The 20,750-nt window shown below is 39.0% G+C and overlaps 1 protein-coding gene across 6 annotated transcripts in view; it reads left to right on the forward strand.

Moving 5' to 3' along the window:
* The window catches only part of cpeb3 (cytoplasmic polyadenylation element binding protein 3), a 118,787-nt gene that overhangs the window by 11,378 nt on the left and 86,659 nt on the right, over positions 1-20,750 (forward strand). For all 6 annotated transcript variants that reach the window (XM_060841930.1, XM_060841929.1, XM_060841925.1 and 3 more), the window contains exon 3: positions 17,208-17,367. In XM_060841930.1, coding sequence (XP_060697913.1) covers positions 17,208-17,367 — 160 coding nt within the window. The remainder of the gene's footprint in view (positions 1-17,207; positions 17,368-20,750) is intronic.

Raw genomic sequence — 20,750 nt, forward strand, 5'->3', positions numbered from 1 at the left:
TCAGAAGGTGGCCAGCTGAGTGGTTGCATTGAAGTTTGTAGTACCAGCTTGGAATTTGGCAGAGGGTAGGTAGAGATTTCTGAGAACTTGCTCAGGTCTGGCAGCAATGTGGTTCAACTATGTAAATGTAAGAGTTCCCTCCAAAGGTATAAATTAATGGACTTTATTTATGCTTTTTCCTTAGACCCCAATATAAATTCCATCCTTTGCTGCTGTGTATTTGTAATAATAAATAGATGCACCAATTTAATAAAATTTGATTTTTATAAAATCAGAATAAGATGTGTTAGTGTGTATGGTTGTCACTTTATTTTGAGAGTTTTTTTTGTGTTTTAATTTTCAATCAGCAAATGTATCAGCACTTCTTTTTCATTTGTTGTGAAGTGTGCTGAGTGATGCAGCTGGCTTTCTCCTTGAATGCCTTGTGGTATTGTTGATTAGAAACAATTTCCAAGATTTACCTTGCAAATCTGTTACCTTGATTAAAAGTCCCCTTGTGCTTTTTTTTTATTAAAAAGCCTCTGACAGATTGGCTTTCATTCAGTATTTTTATGCAGGTTAAATTCTGGTTTTACACTTCCATGGTTTCCTTTCTGTCACAGAACTGGAAGGATAGTTATTGGATTTACAATAGCTAATTCCCTGTCCATGGCTTGGCTTGGCTTGTTGTCAGTCATGAAGTTCTCGTAGTTACCTTGGAAGAGGTAATTTGCCTGAGGTAATAATGCCAGACTCCATGATAAATAGAAAACTTCTACATAATTCTAATATTTTTATCGTCTGTATTTATTCCCCAGAGAAGCAGTGGTTGTACTCTGTGTCTTTGTTCCCATATCTCTCTTTCTCTCTTTTCCACTTTCTACTGCTTTAATCTCGTGTTAAAGGTTGACATGGTTTCTGCCCACGTGGCGAACACTGATCCCCATTCCATAGCCTCATAGCATTCAGAGCACAAATGTAGTTTATCCAGCTCAGTGTCCTTCATCTCTTTTCTTAATTTTGTAGGTGTGCCCCTTTATTCTATTTACTTCAGCCATTGGAAACCATAAGCAATGGACTTTTAGACTCACTTCCTGAGCTGGACAGGAAATGGTTTTGAGAGTGCCATGTTGGTATGGGAGAAGCAATAGGAGGTGGAGACCAAGAGGTTTGTGGCCATACCAACTGCAGCTTGCTCATCATGTCAGGTAGCAGGGTAAGCATGTGATGGGAGTTTAGAGGGGGCATAAGCAACATAAGATTCTTTCTTTAATGTTCTCATCCATGTTGAATCACAGCTGACTTTATTGCACAGGGAGCCAAGTTCTCCACTGGACTCAGGAGATGCATGTGTCTGTGAATCCTCAACTTCCGTTGTGTTCCACGTCCTCTAAGAGAATTGGAAGTCAATAGTTTTGTGATATGATGTTTGGTGGTGTGCCTTGTTATGAAGGTGTAAGTGTGCACTGTACCTTTTTGAGAGAGAGGAGAAACAAGCAAGGACTGGCAAGCACAGTGTTGAACAATTTAGAAAGGTAATACTCAGTTGAAAAAAATAGCTGGAATTGTGTTGCCATGGAATAAAAACAAATTCAAATTTGGCCAATCGGTGTAAATTATGCCCCAGATACCAAAATTCATTCGAATTTGAATTTTACTATTTGGAATGACACAGAACCAAAGAAATGATTCGATGTTTTGAGGTATAAAACTGGGCATTTTGAACAGTTGGGGAGAGAACAGCAAAAGGCACCAACAAAGACAGACTGCTAGCTGAATCACTCTCTGAAAAGTACTGTCCATAAGAAATTTGTGCAGCAGAAGACCAAAGAAAACTTGCAGGAAAATGCAGAAGAAAATCTATAAAGGAGAAGCAACAAAGCTGGCTGGTTTTGAAACATGTTTTTGTTTGTAAATCTTAATCAGCTTTTTTAATTATTGGAGGGAAAAAGTGAGGACTGCAGAAGCTGAAGATTAGAGCTGAAAATGTGTTGCTGGAAAAGCGCAGCAGGTCAGGCAGCATCCAAGGAGCAGGAGAGTCGACATTTTGGGCGTGAACCCTTCTTCAGGAATGAAAAATTCTTGAAGGGCTCATGCCTGAAACGTCGATGATGCTGCCTGACCTGCTGCGCTTTTCCAGCAACACATTTTCATTTTTTTTATCGAACCAGTGTTGTAGAGTTTAAATAGTTTTTGTTTTAATGTTCTTTTTTGGATTTAAAGAATAAAATTGTTAATTTTTACTTCAAGTAGTGAGATCTGGCTTGGTTCTTTACATCTCAAAATTTAACAGATTACGACGCGAGGTGAGCTTGTCTGTATGTCACTTTTACTTAGCAGAGGGGTTTCCCCGTGTCATGACAACCTTCTGTGGCTGGAATTAAGTGGAGGCAGAAAAACATGCTTGAAGCTAGAATCATTGACAGGTTGTATGTTGAGTGTAAGAGATTGATATTTCATCAATAGAGGTGTGGTGCATTGAACAACATAAGAGAATGGTTAGGTCAAAATACTTCTGAGGGATGAGATTTTACTGAGGATTATCTTTTAAGTTTCAGGATTAACATATTAGGTTTTGGAGACTCCTTTTGCTTTGTTCAGATTATGATTCAATTTACCTTTGAAAACCACAATTGAATCTGCCTCCCCCACACTCGGGTGGTGCATTCCAGAGCTGAACCATTTATTACATGAGGTTTTTTTTTCTCATGTCATTTCTATTATTAATCACCTTTAAAGCTGTCTCCTCATTTCTCACCTCTCCTCCAATGGGAGCTGTTTCTCTCTATCTCCCCTGTTCAGGACCCTCCTCATCTTGAAATCCGAATCAAGTTGCCTCTAAATCTTGAATTTTCCATGGAGAACAGCCCCAAGCTACTCCAACCTGTTCATGGAACTGAAGTCTTCATCCCAGAAATGTCTAGTTTCTAGCCTCTTTCAGACCCTCAAACAATCAAATCTACCATGGAACGAACTTTCTCTACCTCCTCCTTTACCCTCCTCCCCCCAATCTCAGTAATATACCAATAAAAGCACACATGAGAAGACAACCTGTCTCATTGAATCTGACCAATTCTTAACCAAAGACAAACTAGGTGCTTTGTCAGGTATAAGAAGTAAATGAATAACTAACAGTTCTTTTGGTTGCGATTTGTTTTTGTACTGTAGTGCATGAGAGAGGAAAAATTTGGCAAAAGAAATGCATCTTCTGTATTTTGTTATTTCTGTTTGGTTCATTGCACAGAGCTTCAAGTTGCTTCTCATTCTGTAGAAAGTTATTTATTTTGTGAAAAAATGTTATGCTATATGCTGTTTGTGGTTAGGAAGATTGCACAAGAAAAGCAGATTAGCAAAGCCCCAGTACTGTCATGTCTGGGCCAAATTAACTGAGTAAAACAACTAAACTCACAGCACAAAGTGAAGGAATGTTTACCTAAGTTCCCATTTGTGATCAGGATGGATGTAGGATTAGACTGATATTGAGCAAGCCTGAATCTAGGTGCACGCTGCCTGGATCTCATCCATTTCATTCGATTCAACCTGTCCTCAGGCTGTTCAACTGGTGTATCTTTGCCAAATATAAACCCCACCCAACTCCCACTGTCCCATAACCCTTTGCTGATGAACCTTGTGTACTATTATACTGTGAAGCGCAGTTTATCGCAGGGTCCTGAGACTCGCTTTCCAACCTTCTCACTTCAGGACATATCAGCCCCTTTGTCCAATTTGATCATCTTGTTCATTTATAATATGCAGGCCATCGCAAATTGCTCCATAGTTGTGCCCTTATAACATGACATGGAAGTGGACCTGTGATTGGAGGAGCTGGAACTGCAACATGGAAGAGACAGAATCTGAGATTGGTGGAGCAGCTCTTTATAGATTTTTGTCTCCCACACTCACTGATCCTCCAATCAAAACAGGCCGGTGTGACCTGACTTGATTTTGTTTTTGTTCCTCGTGTCATTGGGGGCTAAATGTGCAGTTTCCAGGGCAAATCAGCCCATCTTTCTCTATATATTTTGAGTAGAGTTTTCTGGAGTGACAGGGAAGGGATGTCATGTTATAATACATTGACTTATTCTGAGGGCTGTCCACCCCCGAGGTCAAGCAGTGACATCTCCAGGATGGCATCCCTGAATCTGAACCATTGGTTTTCCTCCTTTTTGGTAGAATGCTATTGTTGTTTATGAAGACCCTTCCATTACTGGTATCTGTTTGAGGACTCCTGTCCTGAGGGTTGCAAAGATTGGTTCAGTTGAGGTGCTGGGAAATAACTAGACGTTTCTTTAGACATAAAAAGATCACAAAGCACACTGGAATACATTGTTTAGAAGCATGGCTCAAGCTAATTGCTTAGATTTGCTGGAAATGTCAGCTGAGTTTACAGCTGTTCAGGAGTGTGGTTATTTGATATTATTTGAGTTTGGTTATAATGTAACCTGTGAAGAGAGAAGACACCTCCGTTCCACCATTGCCATCTTTATAGAAACACTATATTGAGGATCGCACATGAGCAAAAATGTCTAAACAGCTTTCTACCTGAAATACTTCCAGAAGACTTTCTCTAGATATGTAGTGTGAAGAGATGTTTAGAACTATGTCTGCAGAGACCCCAGAGGGACAATTGTCTGTATCTAGTAACCATCTATATGTACTACGATGCCAGACTAAAAGCATCTGGAATATTTCCTGTCTTAGCCTTTTATTCTCCGAGAATGAACAACTATCTCGGTCAGTGTTTATTCCCAAAATTAATCTCTGCTGAGGAAAATTTCCTTATTTAGTTTTTTTCTTTAACATTTATCTGTGTGAGAGCAGGGGTTATTTTGAAGGGTAAATATTTATACTTCTATACGTTCAAGCTCTGCATTGATCTGCTTTTATATTTTGTTGAAATAAGTCTGCTATTATAATAGATCATAATTTTTTTGACTTGATTGATGAATCATTTTATCCTGAACCTAATATGGATCAATTGGTCATATCGGTAACTGGGTAAAACGTTTAATTATATTGTGACCAATGGAGTAGCAGTGAGACACCGTGCATCCTTCCACTCTGTCATCATATGATATGCTTATAAACTCTAATTCCGTTCTGTGTCCCTTTTTTAAGAGGGACAGCCTACGTTTAAGAATAGAAAATTTGATTTGGTTTGATCACTAACCAAGGGTAATTTTTATAACTGACATTGCAATTCTCCATTCCTTCTTGAATTGGGTTGGGTTAAAATTTCACCTCTGACCTCACTATATATTATTGGCTAAAATAATATAGTGCTGAGCGAATACTGTATTGTTTGCCTGCTGAAGTGGATGTAAAATGTTTCACGGTGCAGTCTGAAGAGCAGAAAATTCTCTGTTTGGTGAACAGTCTTCTGGAAATCTGGTTATTTATTAATTCATTTGCTGTTTGTGGAGTCTTGTGTGCATTTTCTGGACTGTGTTTGCCTATATTACTGGAGTGCTGATTGTTGAAATATGGGTGTGAAATCTTTTACATTCACTTTAACAATTAAGTTATTTTTAAAAAGTTGGGGACATTCTGAGAATACGATAATGTGCTACGCATATGCTTGTTCCCTTCTATTCTGCTCAGCTGGCAGGTCAAATGTATAAAGCATTTGACCTGAAAAAGTTAACATAGAAACTTTTGCAATAGCTCTGTCCACTAGGGTCTGTGTGACTGTTGTTGGGTGGAGTTAGTCATTCTGCTTCACTGTACATTATAACTTATTTACTGTGCTATGGTACCTGATCTGATTTGTCGTCATTTTGGGTACAATTTCTCCCTCAGTCTTCCAACTTGGTGCACTCTCCCCTTGCTGCACCCCTGCTCAAGATCTTCGTCAGGGACTCCTTGCCCCACCAGGCCCCAAACTATCAGCTAGTTGGCCTTCTTACTCATTCCCTATGGCCCAAATCCCCAAGAAACTGCTCCAACTGGACATAATAGAACTACGATGTACTGCTGGCTGTACCCCTCTTCCTCTTGGACAGCCATGATTGCACTCAGCAAGTCCCACGCTTCCTTTCAAGGTGGTGACTGTGGTTGCAGGATTCACTGGAGGAGCTTTTTGTAGTCTGCATGTTACATTTTTCAAACATATTGGCCAATTGAATAAAATAATCTAGCTCTCTAGCCATTTAAAATACTTTTATCTCAGCATAGAGGGCATTCTACACCACTTAGTACTAGTCTAAAGCTGCTTCATGCTAGAAGAGGGATTGATGGGAGCTTTTCTCCCAAGATATTCTGGTGCACATTCAAAGTTTTCCCCCTTACAACACAGTGCCAGCTGTGAGCATGTCTAACAACAGCCATCCAATTCTCCAATTCATGAGTACCAATTCATTAGTTTAGCATGTCTCCTAGTTAGCTGGAGGAAATTTGATTGGCTTATGTACAGATTGATTCCATACCAGCTGCAGCAAATTTTATTGTGACCAGAAGTATGATATTAAAACAAGATTCTTCTGGGGTTGAAATAATTGAGGAAAATTCTACATGGGAAAGAAATTTCAATTGCGAAGCATCTAGCAGCTGTGGAAGTTGCAGTTGCTTTGAATTATTCTGTTATCTAAACATTGTCTTGGCTCATAATAGTGAGTAAAATTGGTAAAGTCTTGAGTGTATCTTCAATTGGCAAAAATACTGGCTTATTCTATACAAGACAGGGCAAGAATTAGCACACTCGTGTATCCTATTTTAAGGCTGTTTCTTTTTGACTAACTTGGAAGCTTTTTCATTCTCTAACCTGCTTGCTAATATTTCTGATATACAAATAAATCACAAGAAGGCATATTAGAAATGTTAAGTTGATTGTGAATTCTGCCTGAAGTTCAATTTCATTCTTGCTCAAAATCAGAATTGATACTTCAACCCAAATGAAGATGGTTAAACAATCTTACTGTTTGCATTCTAATGTAGTTGTATGGTTAAAATCCCATCTTCACTCCATAAAATAACAGGTTGTGATTAATATATAACCAGTATCCAGGCAATGTGGGTAGATTTTGCAAGATGTTATGCTGTAAAATAGAGTAATAACATTTTGAAACAATTAGCCATTCATTTTTGTGATCAATTTGATTTAAAAATACTTATCCAGCAACTCTCTTTTTAGGACAGTACTATGCTTCTATACTGAATTTATTATACGCAGAATGGAATAAATTGAAATTATTCCAGTGTAAAAATAAGCAGTGAGAATTAACTAACAGGCATTTTAAAACAAAAAGTAGCTACTTTTATGTTAACCAACTTGGGTAAGTAAACTGAAGTCTGAAAATGGGAAATATACATAGATTCTTTAATTTTGGAATATTTCTACAAAAATGAGAAAGTTCATATTTTGTTCTGTGTCCAGCCTGACGCCTTGATGTGTTTGTGCTGCTGTGTTACAATTCAATCAAAAACATAAAAAATAGCAGAGCTAGGCTGTTCTGCACTTTGAGACTACCCTGCCATTCAACATGATGGCTGATGATCCAACTCTATACCCTGTTCCCATTTCTCCCCATATCCTTTGACCCTTCTAGCCCTCTGAACTGTATCTTACTGCTTCTTGAAATCATTGAGAGTTTTGACCTCAACTGGTTTCTGGTTGAGAATTCCACAGGCTCACCAGTCTGGGTGAAGAAAGTTTTCATCTCTGTCATAAATGGCCTGCCCAGTGTTCTTAGACGGTGAACCCTTGTTATGCACTCCCTAGTCATCTAGTCCTGCGAGATTTTTATAGGCTTTTGAGATCTCCTTCATTCTTTTTAACTCCAGGGAATATTGTCCTAACTGATCTAACCTCTCTTTGTACGTCAGTCCCAATATTGCAGTAATCAGTCTAGTACTTTGTTGTACTCCCTACATTGCCAGAAGATCCTTCCTTAACAAGGCTCTGTACAATTGCAATAAGACGTCCTCCCTCTCTGAAGACCAGCATACCATTTTCCTTCTTCACTGCCTCCCACATCTGCATGCTTGTTTTCCACGTCTAGCATTCGAGGACGCCCAGGTTTTATTTAACCTATCTTCTTTCAGATTATCTGTTCTTGTTTTTGTCCACAGACTGGATAACCTCAATATAATCTATTCATGTTACACTTCACCTTGCGTGAATTTGACAACTCGCTCAACTGGTCCAAAGCACATTAATGCATCTCTAATCCACCTCTCAGCACTCACTCCCACGCAAGAAATAGGAGCAGAAGTAGGCCATCTGGCCCCTCAAGCTTGTTCCGCCATTCGATAAGGTCATGGCTGATCTTTTCATGGACTCGGCTCCACTTAATCATCTGCACACCATAACCCTTAATTTCTTTACTGTTCAAAAATCCATTTATCTTTGCCTTTCAACATTCAATGAGATAGCCTCAACTGCTTCACAGGGCTGGGAATTCTAGATTCATAACCCTTTGGGTGAAAAAGTTCCTTTTGAACTCAGACTTAAATCTGCTCCTCCTCATTTTGATGCGATACACTTTAGTTCTAGTTTCACTTACCAGTGGAAACAGCCTCTTTGCTTTCATTTATTACCTTCATAATTTAATGTTTCCATAAGATCCCCCTTCTTTCTTTCCATTCCGATGAGTCTACTCAATATGTCCTGGTAAGCTAACCATTTCAACTCTGGAATCAACCTAATGGACCTTCTCTGCACCTCTTCCAGTGCTAGTACATCCTTTCTGAAGTGAGGAGCGTGAAACTGTACACTATTCCTGGTGTAGCCTCACTAGCACCCTATACAGCTGCAGCAAAACGTCCCTGTTTTTAAACTCCGTCCCTCTGGCAACGAGGACAGCTTTGTGATGTCAACAAACTGGGAGCTATTACATTTTTTAAAAAATAAAATGAGTTCCTGCATCTAAATCATTAATATATGTTGTGAGTACCTAGAGTCCAGGCACTGATCCCTGCAGTACCCCACTAGTCACTGGCTGCTACTCAGAAAAAGACCTGTTTATTACTACATTTTGTCCCCTAGTCAGTTCTGTATCATGTCAGTACACTATCCCAATCCCATGTGCTTTAATTTTTCACGTTAGTTTCTTATATGAGACCTTGTTGTGGTTCTGTTCGCCGAGCTGGAAGTTTTTGCTGCAAACGTTTCGTTCCCTGGCTAGGGAACATCATCAGTGCTATTGGAGCCTCCTGTGAAGCACTGCTTTGATGTTTCTTCCGGTATTTATAGTGGTTTGTTCTTGCCGCTTCCGGGTGTCAGTTTCAGCTGTAGTAGTTTGTATGTGGGGTATATGAGACCTTATTGACAGCCTTCTGAAAGTATAAGTAAACCACATCCACTGGCTCCCCTTATCAACTTTATTAGTTACATCCTCAAAAGAATTCCAATAGATTTATCAAGCATGATTTCCCTTTGATAATTCTGTACTGACTATCTGTCTATCCTGGCAGTTTTCCCAAATACTCTGCTATTAAATATTCCATAATAGACTCGATCTTTATCCCCAGTATGAATGCCAGGCACACTAGTCTGTAATTCCATGTTCTATCTCGATGTGCTTTTTTAAACGGCGGCGTTACATTAATGACCCTCCAACCCACAGGAAATATTCCATAGTTTATAGAATCTTGAAAGACTACAACCAATGTATCCACTATTTCTAAGCCACTTCCTTAAGTACTCTGAGATGTAGATTTTTGGACCCTGGTGATTTATCAGCCTTTAATCCCATTTCTCTCCTCAACACCATAAACCACTAATAGTGATTTCCTTCAGTCCCTCCACCCCCTTTTCATTGGCCCCTGTGTTCCCCAACAGTTTTGGGACTTTATTGGTGTGCTGTTTTGTGGAAGTAGAACCAAATTATATATTATATTGCTCTGCCATCTTTGGTCACTATTATGACTTCACAGTTTTCTGACTGTAAGGAACATACGTTTGTCTTCACTAAGTTTTTTTTCTACCTCTTCAAATACTGATAGAAGCTTTTATCATCAGATTGAAACTTCCCCACTAGCATATTTTTGTGTTTTACTTCTCCCTCTTAACCAATCCCTTTATCATTTTTTGCTGAAATTTAAACAGTTCCCACCTTCAGTTCTGCTGCTTTTTTTGGTCAAATTGTTTGGTCAATTTGTGTGGCCTTTCCTTGAATCTAATATTTATCCCTATTTTCCCTTGTTAGCCATGGTCAGGCCAACTTTCCTATTTTGTTTTTGTACCAGACATAAAGAAAACAATTGTTCCTGTTCCTCCATATGCTATTAAATGTTGGTGAGTGTGTATCTTCCATCATCCCTGTAGGAAACGTTCTCCAATTTACCATAGCCAGCTTGTGCCTTATACCATCATAGTTTCTTTTATTTAGCTTTAAGACCACTGTCTCAGAATTAACTACGTCACCGTCCATCTTAATGAAGAATTCTATCATATTATGATCACTCTAGCCAAGGGCCTTGTGCCACTAGTTTGCCAATTATTCTTTTCTGATTGCACATTGCCCAGCCTAGGACGGCCTGTTCTCTAAATGGTTCCACAATGTATTGATCCAGAAAACCATCTCATGCACACTCCAGGAATTCCAACTCAGGAATTTGAATTGGTGTGGCAACATGCACTTTTGAATGATTGTTCTGAAGGTTTGGATACTGACCGTGACCCCCATGTTCTCTCTATCACATGGCTGAGCAGAAATTTCTCCCATCTTTGCTCCTTGTCATTGTTGTGTTGGAAGGATTTGCAGCTTGACAGTCAGGCTGTTCAGTCATGTTATAAATTGGGCTTCCTTGGCCAGCAAGTTCAGGAGTTGGACTTGAATCTGAAGTTTCTGGTTCAGAGGCAGGGTGCTACCTGCCATGCCTCAGGATCTCATTGTATGTAGCTATATCAATTAACGAAATGCAATTTAAACACTGCAATACTGACTCACTGTTATGCATACCATGGGTGATTTCATTTTATAAACCAGGCAATTTAATTGTGCAATGATGCTAACTTGTGCTGCCAACTTCACAGTTGCAGAAAATAATTAGCTATTGTATTTACCACAAATGAATTTCTCCTATGAGACATTCTGGTAGTTTGGAGTCACTCAACAAAAGTTTATCTTTGCCAAAATCCCTCAACTTTACAAGTTGTGCATCACTTTGCACATCTTAACTACTGATCATGTGCAAGAGATCTTGTAGGCTTTTTTAAAAATCAGCAGTTTGTCACCTAATGTTTTGCATTATTCCTCTGTTTGCCAGTAAATATGCAATTCTTTTCTCCAAATAAAACCCCATTCTTTTGATAATTGCTTGCAAGCTGAGAAGACTATAAGGTACTGATGACGTAAAATAATTTTCAGTTCACTTTTAATATATTCAGAGTCAGTGTAATATTCATATGTCAAGTTAGACTAGAGAAATGAATTTTCAGTACCTAATAGTTTAATAGTAGATCCTTATGCATAGATAAAACTGTGCTTTTGAACTGGGAAGGATCAGATTCAATGTAAAGTCACCATAATCTTATCAGACCTTGCGCTCTCATTAGAGAAAAACAATTGGTTTAACTGGAAGGTTACCATGCCTCATGTGAGGGGAAAGGTTGAGAAGGAGAGTTCTTCCTTGTAACCTTGGTGGGTAGGAAATGAGCCAATGCTATTGGCATCACTCCACATTGCGGTCTAGCTGTTGAGCCAATTGGCTTTGAGCTGAAGTTTTAGTCCAGCTTGAATACTTGCTGTTAAATCATAAAATCGCAATAGCTCATTTTCTAGATTTCCTATTTGTAAAAAAAACCATAGAAACATACACAGCACAGAAACCACCAGGCTGTCTCATCTAACAATTTATATAAATGTTTAGCATCACCTCCAGCTGCTAAACACTGTGCCCCATGAATAAAATTGAGAATACTGTATTAACTGTGCTCTACCTGTACTGCCACCTTCAACGATTGGTGCATATGTACACACCCAGGTCCCTCAGGAACTGTACCATCCAGATTAGTTGAGCACTGTTTCCATGTTGGAAATGCATGACGACTCTTCCTAATCAGCTAACCTTTCTCTATGTGACTACTAATTCTGTCCTGACTAATTACTTCGAAGTTTCCCCACCACTGAAGTTAAACTGACTAGCCTGTAATTGCTGAGCTTATTCGCACAATGTTTCTTGAACAAGGTTGTAATGTTTGCAGTTCTCTTGCACCACCCTTGATTTAAGGCAATACTGAAACATTATATTCGGTGCAACTTCTTTGTGACACCACCCACTGCTTCCTTGATGCCCATTCTGTGAATTCAATGGCTGTCACACTATTAAATCCCCTCCCTTTCACCTAGTTCTATTATTTATGTGCACCCTTCCTGCCTATCTCTGCTGCCCCAACTCATCTTGCTACCATCCAACGTTCCTCGTCCTCTCTCCATCCCTCATCCGTCCTTCCCCTCTCTGTTGCCTTTTCTTATCCCTCACTTCCTTTGCCCCTCCTTCCCCTCTCGTATCTCCTCCTCCCATCTCCCCCTCGCATTACAATGGGCTATGCCAAAGCCTAGATTACTGTTATCTTGGTACCCGCTCATCATGTAGTTTCATAAACTAAGCCTTGGTTGAGGAAGTGAAAGTAAATATTGAATATGAATTTGATCCCATATTTGTATCTTTCTAGTATTTTGGTCTGTTCACATTATTACCATGCTTGCTTAAGTCTCTCTTAAGCTGTCTATTTTGAAGGAAGTATGAGTGATCAGCAGTTTTGGAACTTGCTAACATCACCACATTCCAACATCAATCATGAGATTTCCACACTCATAAAATAGATGTCATCTGCTGTAATGAATGGACTATATTTAGCTTTAAACTTTACTCCTGTCTATGCAATATGATGCAATCATAACTATGGTGAAATGAGTAGCAGTCATTTGTTGAGCAAGTATATTAATTGTGTAATCTAGGAGTAATGCAAGCTGTTCAAGGTCAGAAAATTGCCAAACCGGTTTCAAGAGTAAAACCTTGAATTAACAAATTGCATTTTTTTTGTTTTAAATGATTAAGGTAGTTCAATCGATTTGGAAAAAATGCTCACAGCAAGGAAAGGGGGAAATCAGGGAAGGACTGTGGCACCATTCAAATAAGGGAAAAGAGGGCTGTATAAAAAATCTCTATTTTAACACTCTATGAACAAAATCTTTTTGATGCCTGTGTAGAAATGTTGAATGTCAATTTAATGTTTTTGAGTTGGAAATGCTTTTCTAAATCTTATCAAATCATCTGACAAGCCTAATGGTTATCTGAGTTTTGTTGTTGGACTCCAGTATGATACTGTCTGGTTTGTATTCATTTGTATTCATTTCATTTAGGACATAGTGTACCTCCACACAAAGGAAGTATGTAATTGGAAACAAACAATGTTACTTTTTTACTGCTAAAAATGCCTTTTTTTTGGTATCTTTGTTGAATTGTTTCTGTGGTGAACTTGACAAAATCACTGGCAAATAAAAATCATTTTTAACAGCACTTGGCTGACTTCAGTGCCTAATTGCGCGAGAGAGAGAATTGAAGGAATGTCATAAATGAAAGAGTAGTGGATTTCCAAATTAGTACTGTAGTATCAACAACACCCAATCTCTTCTGAGACCAGCAAGATATAGGTGAGACCACACCTGGAGTATTGTGCACAGTTTTGGTCCCTTTACTAGAGCAAAGATGGAGTGGCATTGGGAGATTCATGAAGTTGATCCCAAGATGAGTTTGCCTTAAGAAGAAAGATTGAGAAGTTTAGGCTTATACTCCCTGGAAATGAGAAGAATGAGGGGACATCAAATTAAGGTGTTCAAAATGATAAAAGTCCTGGATAAAATTGATGTGCCAGAAACCCGGGTTCAATTCCCGCCTCAGGCAACTGTCTGTGGAGTTTGCACATTCTCCCCTTGTCTGCGTGGGTTTCCTCCCACAATCCAAAGATGTGCAGGTTAGGTGAATTGGTCATGCTAAATTGCCCATAGTGTTAGGTGAAGGGGTAAGTGTAGGGGAATGGGTCTGGGTGGGTTGCTCTTCAGAGGGTCGGTGTGGACTTATTGGGCCGAAGGGCCTGTTTCCACACTAAGTAATCTAATCTAAACGTGGAGCAGATGCTTGCTCTTGTGGGGCATTCTACGATGAGAGGTCATAGCCTTAGGATAAGGGGAAGTAAAATTAAAAGAAAATTGAGGAGAACTACTTCACCCAAAGGGTTGTGAATCTGTGGAATTCGCTACCCAAAAATGTGGTGGATGCTGGGACAGTGAGTAAATTTAAGGATGAGTGAGATGGATATGTTTTATTGGTAATGGGTTGGAGGGATCTGGAGGCAGGAAAATGGGATTGAGGAGCATGTCAGCCATGATTGAATGGTGGAATGGACTCAATGGGCGAAATGGCCTAATTCTGCTCCTGTATCTTAACTTATGAAATCTAGTGTCTGTTACAAGATTATCTAGAATCAGAAGGATTACAAGACAGTAATTTTTATTGACTGTTTATTGGCATTGTAAATATTGTGGAGCTTTGCACCAATTCCTTACAACTTTTGGATTATGTATTTTAAACTGTGCATCTCTTTCTTGAATAATATGATTATCCTGCATGATATTCTGATGTACCTTAAGTGACGTGCAGTAGCATTTATGAGGAAAGTTGAACTTTTGAATCATCAGTGATAAATGTAGCCTAAATCAACCCCTCTGTAACAAAAGTGGACAAAACTACTGTCGACCTTTCATGCTTTATGAAAGTAGAAAATGAATGATTTATAGTTACAAGTTCAAGTATCTTCAAAAATAAAGAAAAACATGTTTACTTCAAGTCATTGTTATACTAAAATACTGTGAATATCTGCATAACTTATTTTTGAGTTGTTTATATTTTCTAATCTTCAGATAGCAAATCATAGCAGAGTTAGTGAAGCAGCAATAAATTAGAACAATTGTTCATAACATCATGTAACCTTTCCTATTTGTCTATCATGGAACAGAAAAATATTGAACGTTTGTTACCTTTGGTTACACAAATGTTAATCACAGTGAATATCACAAGGCACAGATTGAAGGTTAAACTGACCTTATGTGTCTCTGAAGCTATTGTAAGAGATATGATCATTATTGGCCTTGAAAAAGGCAACAAGCTTCTTGTATACTTAATGAGATTTGAAAGCCATTATAGATAATGCCTTAATGTTTAAATATACAGGAATTGTGTAAGTTCAAGGGGTGCTAGATATTTGGGATTTCATTACTGCTAATTCTCTACTCCTGAAACCTGGCATCTTTTGAACGCAAGCGTGTCTGATGTTGTTAGTCTTGGAGAATTGTTTTCATTCTCTGATATCGAGATAAATCATGCAATGTTAAAGAGGAATTCTTTGTTTTACTTCAGCCACTGGTTTTACACTGTCTTCAAATGTTGTCATATTTTGTCTTTGGAAAATGGCAGAGTAACAGTAGACTTTGACCAAACATATAATGCAGCAAATGCAATACAACACATTTGTTGAGGTTGACTTAACAAATACTTGCTCAACAAATGTTTCTTGCAGGCTCTGGTATATTGTTTAAAACTGTGTTACTGGAAAAGCTCAGCAGGTCAGGCAGCATCAAAGTAACAGGAGAATTGACGTTTGGGCATAAGCCCTTCTTCAGGAATGAGGAGCGTGTGCCAAGCAGGCTAAGATAAAAGGTGGGGAGGGGCGTTGGGAATACGATAGGTGGAAGGAGGTTAAGGTGAGGGTGATAGGCCAGAGAAGGGGTGGGGGTGGAGAGGTCAGGAAGAAGATAGAAGGTCAAGAAGGCGGTGCTAAGTCTGAGGGTTGGGACTGAGAAACGGTGGGGGGAGGGGAAATGAGAAAGTTGGAGAAATCTGCATTGATCCCTTGTGGTTGGAGGGTTCCTAGGCGGAAGATGAAGTGCTCTTCCTCCAGGTATCGTGTTGCCATGGTCTGGCGATGGAGGCGGCCAAGGACCTGCATGTCCTTGGTGGAGTGAGATGGGGAGTTAGTATTCAGCCACGGGGTGGTTGGGTTGGTTGGTGTGGGTGTCCCAGAGGTGTTCTCTGAAACGTTCCGCAAGTAGGCGGCCTGTCTCCCCAGTGTATAGGAGGCCACATCGGGTGCAGCGGGTGCAGTAAATGTGTGTGGAGGTGCAGGTGAATTTGTGATGGATATGGAAGGATCCCTTGGGGCCTTGGAGGGAAGTGAGGGGGGAGGTGTGGGCACAAGTTTTGCATTTCTTGCGGTTGCAGAGGAAGGTGTTGGGAGTGGGGGGTGGTGTGGATCTGACAAGGGAGTTGCGGAGGGAGTAGTCTTTCTGGAACGCTGATAGGGTGGGGAGGTAAATATATCCTTGGTGGTGAGGTCTGTTTGGAGGTGGCGGAAATGACAAAGGAAACCCTCCGTCCCAACCCTCCAGACTCAGCACCGTCGTCTTGACCTGCAATCATCTTCCCGACCTCTCCGCCCCCATCCCCTCTCCGGCCTATCACCCTCACCTTAACCTCCTTCCAACTATCGTATTCCCAACACCCTCCCCCAAGTCCCTCCTCCCTCCCTTTTATCTTAGCCTGCTTGGCACACCCTCCTCATTTCTGAAGAACGGTTTATGCCCGAAACGTCAATTCGCCTGTTTCTTTGCTGCCTGACCTGCTGCACTTTTCCAGCAACACATTTTTAAGCTCTGGTCTCCAGCACCTGCAGTTCTCACTTTCTTCTGGTATGTTGTTTTCCTACATAATAGTTTTATTTGTGGCTGACTGTCGAAATTGAAAAATGGCAATCCGTTTTTTTTCCTAGATAAAAGACACACTAAAAAGTACTTACAAAAATGACCTAAATGAATTGAAATAAAAGCTTGTGAAAATACATTTGACTAAATTAAGTGATATCCATACTTTGTGGTCCATGCTTTATATTGAATGGCACAGCAACAACTGATTTTACATATGATTTGATACAATTATTGTTAACTTTCTTTAGACGTTAAGTTAGTTATTTATATCCTATGAAAATTGAAAAAGCCATGGCCAAGCTAAATCTTGGGTAAGTAAAGATTTTTTTCCTGTTGAGGAATTATTAACAAGGCTGTAACTAACTCTGAAATTTTGACTCTGTTGAAGGATTATGCTAATTAAAGCATGGCAATCTTTCATGTTACTCACAATGACTTTATATGAATCTCAAAACTTCATGGTAGTGATTGCAGAATCGTGCAAAACCAGAAATATCTCCAACAGTATTCCCTTTTGTCTTACAGGACCGGAATCGGCCCTATGATGCATTTAACTTGCACTCTTTGGAGAATTCTTTAATGGATATTATGAGGAGTGACCATGAGCCCCTCAAAGGTAAACACTATCCTCCCAGTGGCCCACCAATGACCATTGCTGATATAATGTGGAGGAATCACTTTGCAGGTTAGGAATATTCCTACATCCCTATATACTGTACTTGGTATAGATTCTAACTTTACCTGAATTTTACATACTGTATAATTTTGGTTGATTGTTTTCGCAAGTTTAGAAAATGATTTGTGGTTGTTTCACTTACAAAATATTTCACATTTCTAAAAGCAAAGACTTGAAAACCTTTATGAAAATATACAGAACTGATGAAAAATTTAACGTTCATATGTTTCTTCAGTAATTTTTATTGCTAAAATGACTGTTCACATGCAAATGTAAAATTCTATTGTTTCATTATTTTTCATGAAATATTATGGGACTGTTGCAACTTTTAAAGATTCTTCCTTTCCTTCTCCCTCTTATTTTTAGGATTTTGATTAGCTCAGCAAGAAAGGAATGAGCTTCTTTGATTTTCTTTTTAAACCTACAAATGCTTTTGTAGCCATTTTGCTTAGGAAAGTGTTTGTTTTATGAACAATCGTATTTTATCTGCATTATTTCTAGTTTCCATTTGGATTTTTACTTTGGTTTTTCTTTGCTTTATAGTCATATTAATAGATAGTTCTTGAAGTTCAAATGCCACAATATTTTCTCTTGCATTCCAATAATGGAATACTATAGCCTGTTCTTGGCTGTGAAATAACCTTACAACATTCTGAGATCATCAAAGGCATTGTACAATAAAATCACAGTAAATCATGTTAAGTAGAGCTTCAAGATGGGTAAAGAAGCCCTGAATGTAACCTGATCTGCCTTCAAAAGAGCTCTTCAAAAAAAACAAATAAAAACAGTTCAGTAAATTTGTAAAAAAAAGTGTTTATATTTCAATTTGTTAACCTTACAATGCCCTGACCTTGTACAGTAACAGACATTGGTAAACATGAGTTTGCACAAGAGAAACTGAGATTTTTCTCTGCTTAGTGCTGTCTTCAGGTGAGTCCACCAGGTTGTCACTGCAATGAAAGATGCTTATTGTCGTCTTGTGGTGCAGTGTGAAATTCTGGTGCACCTTTCCAGCTTCAGTGTCTTCCACTAGAGAAATACTTTGGCATTCTTCAAACTCTTGAGGGGGAATAGGGTAATAGTCTTCCTTTGCTTCTGTTTATGCATTCAGTTCTTTTTCCTGATCCTGGTCTCAAATGTTGAAGGTCATCCAGGTATTTCATTACCTTTATACTATATGGATAGTGACTTGACGTTTGGAAAGCAGTGTGACTGCTTGAAATTTTCTAACACAAGAAGTGGTAGCTTTTTGATGCCAACAATGTTGGCTCAGCTTAAAGCAGTGATATAATCCTTGCTTTGTTTTCTGCCATTACATGTTTTACCTTTACATGGAAATGTGTAACATGCCAAATGTGATCTGATAAAAGGTAGTGAAACTACCTTTTGGCTTCATTGGTGTTAAAAATATTGCCTCAACAATTATGCACCAGGAGACTGTTTTGCAGGCTTGTTATGACTTAGCATTCTAGTATGACCTAATTTTGCTTTGATTAGTTGGCATGGTCATATGACGAGCATTCTTGAGTTTGGTTAAACCAAATTTACCAGTTCAGAACCTCTGTGTATCACTGGCAGTGTCTGACTTTTTCTATTTTTCCAGCAGGAATGACTAACATGTTCACCATTTCTGTCATTGTAGATTATCTGAATTTTATGCATCTCTATTCTAGTGGGTGGGTACCAGGGCTTTTTCTTCCTTCTAGCAGAAAGTGAGGACTGCAGATGATGGAGATCAGAGCTGAAAATGTGTTGCTGGAAAAGCGCAGCAGGTCAGGCAGCTTTCAAGGAGCAGGATAATCGATGTTTGGGGCATGAGCCTTTCTTCAGGCCCATGCCCGAAACATCTTTTCTCCTGCTCCTTGGATGCTGTCTGGCCTGCTGCGCTTTTCCAGCAACACATTTTTAGCTTATTCTTCCTTCTGTTTTCTTGCTTGCTTCTGTACTCGCTCATTCTCTTCTGTGCTTGCTAGTTCTCTATAAAATTTTTGGTTTCAAGATTTAGGACAACTACCTTTTGCAATTAAACCTCTACTGTAGATGATACATTCAGACAATTTCCAGAAGGTTAATTGATGTGTGGCAAGCCACAGTTCACAGCACATAGCCTTTGATTTGGCTGTTACTACAGGTTGAGGATAACTGCATTATACAGTCATTAGCACCTCCCTATCATATCTCTTTCACTGATGCAATCTGGGCAAGAGATTGATTCCAAGTGTTCAATTCTGAAAATCATGATGAATTTCAATGTTTGGAGGAATGTGCTTTAAACTTAGACAAAAACTAGAATTTGTTTTCAGTCTGATAAAGAGATGAATGAATAAGACCTAGTACTGTAGAAATATTAGCACTTTTCTGAAGGAAAAATTCTGGCCTTATAAATGTTGGATATAATACTGCCAGCTATAAAAAGAATAAAACTGGGTTGTCAATTAATCTAATTTAACAGTGAAAATTGAGAGCAGTTCCTAACTGTTCACCTCATTACAAATACATTCTGAGTGTTTTTTGAGAGGAAAAGATAATTGATAACTGCTTTTGAAAGAATTTATGCTGCATATGGTAAGCATTGCTCATTCTCAGGTGAACTAATACATGGAGAACTGACTAAAGGTGAATCATTACTATTCCAGAGCATACAGGTGACAGTGCACCACCTATCTCAGTTGACAATATATGGCTGTTCCTTAAACCTAGAGCTTCCTCCTGACTGGCATTGTGGGGCTACCTACACCAACGGACTGCAGTAGTTCAAGGCGGCAGCTCCTTGTTGATCTCCACCTCAAGGGCAACTAGGGATGGACAATAAATGCTGGCCCAGTTAGTGACACCTGAGTGAATTAAGAGTTACATCTTCCCTTATTTGTACTGCTGTGACAATGTGTTGAACTCTGTTGTTTGAAACAGCCCAGCTCTTTTAGCTTGAAATTCTTGAAACTGGAGTTAAGTTGCCATGTTAAACCTGGCTAGGGAATTGCATTCAGTTTGCATCGGGAAGTTATGTTGCATGTTCTTAAGGAAGGGTTTCTTGATCGAAAACATTAGCTCTGATTTCTCTCCACAGATGCTGCCAGACCTGCTAAACTTGTCCAGCAATTTCTGTTTTGACTTCTGATTTACAGCATCTGCAATTTTGGTTTTTAATTATGTTGCATGTTGGAATCCAGTCTTGAGACCATAGCTATATGGAAGGGGCTATGAATAGTTAGGAAAGGACTCAGTTACTTGAATTACACTGACTTGAAAAAATTTCTTGATCTGTTAGTTACAATAAATTGTGGATATCTTTATTTTCAAAGCATCCAGCTGCAAGATTTTTATTCATTTCTGTGTAACTTGTAGTCTTCAACTCTTCTAGTATTTTTCTCATTAATCACTTAAGTTCCAAT

The sequence above is a fragment of the Hemiscyllium ocellatum genome, chromosome 22, assembly GCF_020745735.1.
Source record: "Hemiscyllium ocellatum isolate sHemOce1 chromosome 22, sHemOce1.pat.X.cur, whole genome shotgun sequence".
NCBI lineage: Eukaryota > Metazoa > Chordata > Chondrichthyes > Orectolobiformes > Hemiscylliidae > Hemiscyllium > Hemiscyllium ocellatum.